The sequence below is a fragment of the Octopus bimaculoides genome, chromosome 20, assembly GCF_001194135.2.
Source record: "Octopus bimaculoides isolate UCB-OBI-ISO-001 chromosome 20, ASM119413v2, whole genome shotgun sequence".
Taxonomy (NCBI): Eukaryota; Metazoa; Mollusca; class Cephalopoda; order Octopoda; family Octopodidae; genus Octopus; species Octopus bimaculoides.
This window is the reverse complement of record NC_069000.1, coordinates 37,293,457-37,297,847: the sequence shown is the minus strand read 5'-3', so window position 1 is coordinate 37,297,847 and position 4,391 is coordinate 37,293,457. Positions and strand designations below refer to the sequence as shown.

The following is a 4,391-nucleotide window of genomic DNA, read 5'->3' as shown; positions in this document are numbered from 1 at the left end:
CTTTCATCTCTGCAGGGTTAATAAAATACAGAACCAGTCAAGTTCTGGGGGTCGATGTAATCCACTTGTTCCCTTCCCTCAAACATTGCTGATCTTAAATCCCGCAACGGATCGGCGTCCCTTTCAGAGAGAATGTTGTGGTTTTGGCCACCGTTTGACCACCATTGCTGGTGTGTTTACCTTCGTGTAACATAGCGATTCGGCAAAATTAACCGACAGAATAAGTACCAGGTTTAACAATAATAATAATAATAATAATAATAATAATAATAATAATAATAATATTCGACACGTCTGACTAAAAGTCTTCAAGGCGGTGCCCCAGCAAGGCCGCAGCTTAATGGACTGAAATAAGTAAAATATAAACGATAAAAGATATAAGATGCAGAAATGATGAAGCAGATCATCTTCACATCAATCTCGCAAGGGTGGGAAATGCGGGTCTGCAAGAACCATAGCCATTTCCCCTTCCTAATATGATTATCTTATTTAATTATTGTTTCCGATTTAGTCACAAGACCAGCAATTTTGAGGGATGTAGGTAAGGCGATATTATCGACTTTATATTACGAATCCGGAAGTATAAAGCGATAAGCCGGCAGAATCGTTACAGCGTCGGACAAAATGCTCAGCTGCATTTGTTCCGACTTAATGTTCTGATTTCGAATTCCACCGGGGTTGACTTTGCTTTCCATCCTTTCGGGGGTCGATAAAATAAGTACCAGTTAAGCACTGGGTTGATGTAAATTATTAGCGCGCTCTCCCAACCCAAATTCCAGGCTTTGTGCTAACAGTAGAAAGAATTATTAATCCGGAAGTATGAGGTAGCAAACTGGCGGAATCGTTACCACGCCGGACAAAATGCTTAGCATTTTTACGTTCTGAGTTCGAATTCCGCCGAGGTCGACCTTGCGTTTCACTCTTTCGAAGTCGATAAATAAGTTACCAGTCAATAAGTTGCCAGTCAACAAGTTACTTAACACCACTCCGAAATTGCTGGTCTTGCGCCAAAATTTGAATCCGTTCTTAATACGAAAGTATGAAAGACAAAGTGGAAATTTAGCGAGTTTTGATGTATGTAAAGAGTTGGAGAATACCCCGAAAGCATGTTTTTTTCTCGATGCTCTGCTAGTTCGCCGTCTTTAACAAGTTAATATGATAATAAAGGAAAACATCCTGGCGTTTGTGTTTGTGTTACAAATCATTGTTATGGTAATTAAGGGGATGTGGTGAGTGCCGTATAATGACAAATAATCAACAAACAATGTGAATAAATGAATTCTGTTGATTACTTAATACATGAACACTTCTCTCTCTCTCTCTCTCTCTCTCTCACACACACACACACACACACACACACACACACACACACACACACACACACACACACACACACACACACACACGCACTCATGTACAGTTAGGGAAAGAGAGCGAAAAAGATTGTAACTAATAACAGTTTGTAATTTGTACAATTGTCATTGTTACGTGGTATTAATTAGTAATAAAACGACACAATAATATTAGCCAAAACAAGCGCAGCAAACCAAATACTTTAATATATCTATTAGATACCCGACCATTTTATGTTACAATCAACTTAATTCAAATTCATTAATCTGCACTTTAAACTTTTACCCTTCTGGGACCGACTGATTCGTTGTGCGTCATATGAAATCAATTTTAATAGAAATACACACGTACAAGCATATATTCAATACAGCGATAGATAGATAGATAGATAGATAGATAGATAGATAGATAGATAGATAGATAGATAGATAGATAGATAGGTAGGTAGGTAGTTAGGTAGGTACGTAAGTAGGCAGGTAGGTATATAGTTAAATAGATAGATAGATAGATAGATAGATAGATAGATAGATAGATAGATAGATAGATAGATAGATAGATAGATAGATAGATAGATAGGTCGGTCGGTAGATAGATAGAGAGATAGGTAGGTAGATAGTAAGATAGACAGACAGATAGATAGATAGATAGATAGATAGATAGATAGATAGATAGATAGATAGATAGATAGATAGAGTCGTAAGTAGAATAATATGGAGACGGTAATCATGCGTAAGGAAGCGGAAATGCGTTTGAATGTTTGTTTCTGAAGCTGTTCGTGTGTTCATGTTCGATTAATACAATGAACGAGAAAAAGCTTAGTATTGTATAAAAATTCAGGAAGACTTACCAGACTAAGATGCCAGTTTTCTCTGTGTATTACCTTGAGAAGTTATGACCAAGTTGATGCGTAGAAGGAGATGCTTTATCGGAATAGGTTTGCCAATGAGCAGAAGGAGTCTTGTAATCTGTTCCACCTGTAGAGAAGGAAGCATGGGGCATGGAACCGTGAAACCATTTCACAAAGGGACTGTTGATTGTCTGACGCAAGAGAGCTTCGTCAAGACGATAAGCTTGCCTTTCGGCCTCGGTGTATGGTGAGTAAATCGGATTCAGGTTGGGAGCGAACGGAGACATTGTTAAGCTGGAATGATTAGTTAAATATTTAGCGGACATTGGATATACGTTTATGTCACATGACGCCTTTCGGCCTCTCCTTCGCGAGCGGCGTCGTTGACGGAAGTCCCCTCTCATAAAGTCCTGCACATTAGCCGGATGGATGGCCCAATAATTGCCTTTGCCGTCTTCACATCTGCCTGCTTTTACAAAACAATCGTTGAGGGATAAATTATGACGAACACTGTTCCGCCAACCTTGACTCCGATTTCGGTAAAATGGGTAGTTGGTTTCGATCCAAGAATAAATTGATCCAAGACTTAATCTCTGCTGTGTAGATTCTAGAATAGCGGTTGCTATTAACGCAATGTATGATAGTGCCGGTTTGACATTTTCACTGGAAGCACTTTTCACAGTCAATTGTTTGTCGTTTTCTCCACCGTCATTACTATTATTTGCATTTTGTTTGGCATCTTTGCTTAAAGACTCTGCACAGTTACCCGTAGATATTGCATTATCTTTGAACAAGTCTAGGTCGGACCCAGACGTTGGAGGTTCAATCCCATCGGTAATATTTGTATCATTGTGTTGAGTAAGGTCTGGAATAAGTTCGTCAGATTTCGCCGTGCAATCCGAATCAGGATCGAAAACTGGAGAACTACAGTGAGAGTTCAATTTAAACCTAGTTTCCGGTGTATAAGGGAAAGCTTGTTTTTGATCTGTTAAAAACACTACAGCTTTGTTCGGGTAATTTCCAGACGGTGTAGTTAAGTTGCTACTTGTCGGGTACAGAAAACTTGGTGGGAACCTGTTCTCATCGCATGTTACCGTATTAGGTATGAAAGTCGAATGAGTATCTCTGGAAGTCAATAAATCCTCCATGCCTTGCGAATCGCTTTGTATGTCGTATTTTGGAAATGTACAAAGTTCCGGATTGAAGTTTATTTCCGTATTTTTAGGAAACACGATTTCATCGACCGATGATAGAGATTCGTAACTTCCGTAAGAGCAGTTCAGATCGGAGCTTCGATAAAACGGGATTGTTGTTTCAGAAGGTGTCTGAGGATGACGTGACAGGACCGATTCCACGTAAGTTGGAGTATGTTCTTGTCTTAAAAACTGATCCTCTCCTGATTGTAAGCCGGCGGCGTATCTTGAACAATAGATTGTAACGTCGAGAGGTTGGGAATGTTGGTAAATAGGTGAAGGATTCTCAACATCACGTCTCGTTAATCGAAAGATATCGTGCTGGTTGTAACCGGATGGAACGTGAAGTGTCTGGCTCTCCATCGAGTAACAGATATCAAGAGATTTTTTTCTTCTTTCTTCTCCTTTTTTTCTTTCTATCTGTGTTTTTTCCCCCGATTATTTTTATATTTACAAACACAAATATATAAACATTTGTATATATATGCTTGAATGATCTTCGTTTTTCTCTTTTTTAAATGGACTCCACAATCCAAAATCAAAAATAAATGTTTCCTTTCAAACTGGAATTTCTGTTTTGTTCTTTTTTTTTTAACGAACAGCTTTGTCGCTCTTTTGTAGTTTTCTTCGATTTGTCCAATATTCGTATTTATCTCAGCAATTGTTTATCGAAAGATATTGTTCCATCAGTACCAGGACCAGCATAAGTATCGAGTGTGTGTGTATGTATGTCTGTATGCGTGTGTGTGTGTGCATACATTGTATGTAAGTATGCATGTGTGCATTGACGAACATCTGATGTGTGTAGATAAGAATGAAATATGCATTTAACATCATATATACTGTGTATGACTGTATGGTCGAGGTATAAGCATGTGTTGTACAAATCTTATATGTATGTCCGTATATCTATATACCTCTTTACGTCTGTATACATGTACGTATGTAGGTAGGTAAGTGTGTGTGTATATATATATATATATATATATATATATATA

General features: G+C 38.2%; 1 protein-coding gene across 1 annotated transcript in view; it reads right to left on the bottom strand.

Moving 5' to 3' along the window:
• The window catches only part of LOC106871145 (uncharacterized), a 9,482-nt gene extending 5,726 nt beyond the window's left edge, over positions 1 to 3,756 (bottom strand). The window contains exon 1 of the mRNA XM_014917455.1: positions 2,201 to 3,756. Coding sequence (XP_014772941.1) covers positions 2,230 to 3,756 — 1,527 coding nt within the window. The 3' untranslated portion in view covers positions 2,201 to 2,229. The remainder of the gene's footprint in view (positions 1 to 2,200) is intronic.
• Positions 3,757 to 4,391: the final 635 nt, after the last annotated feature.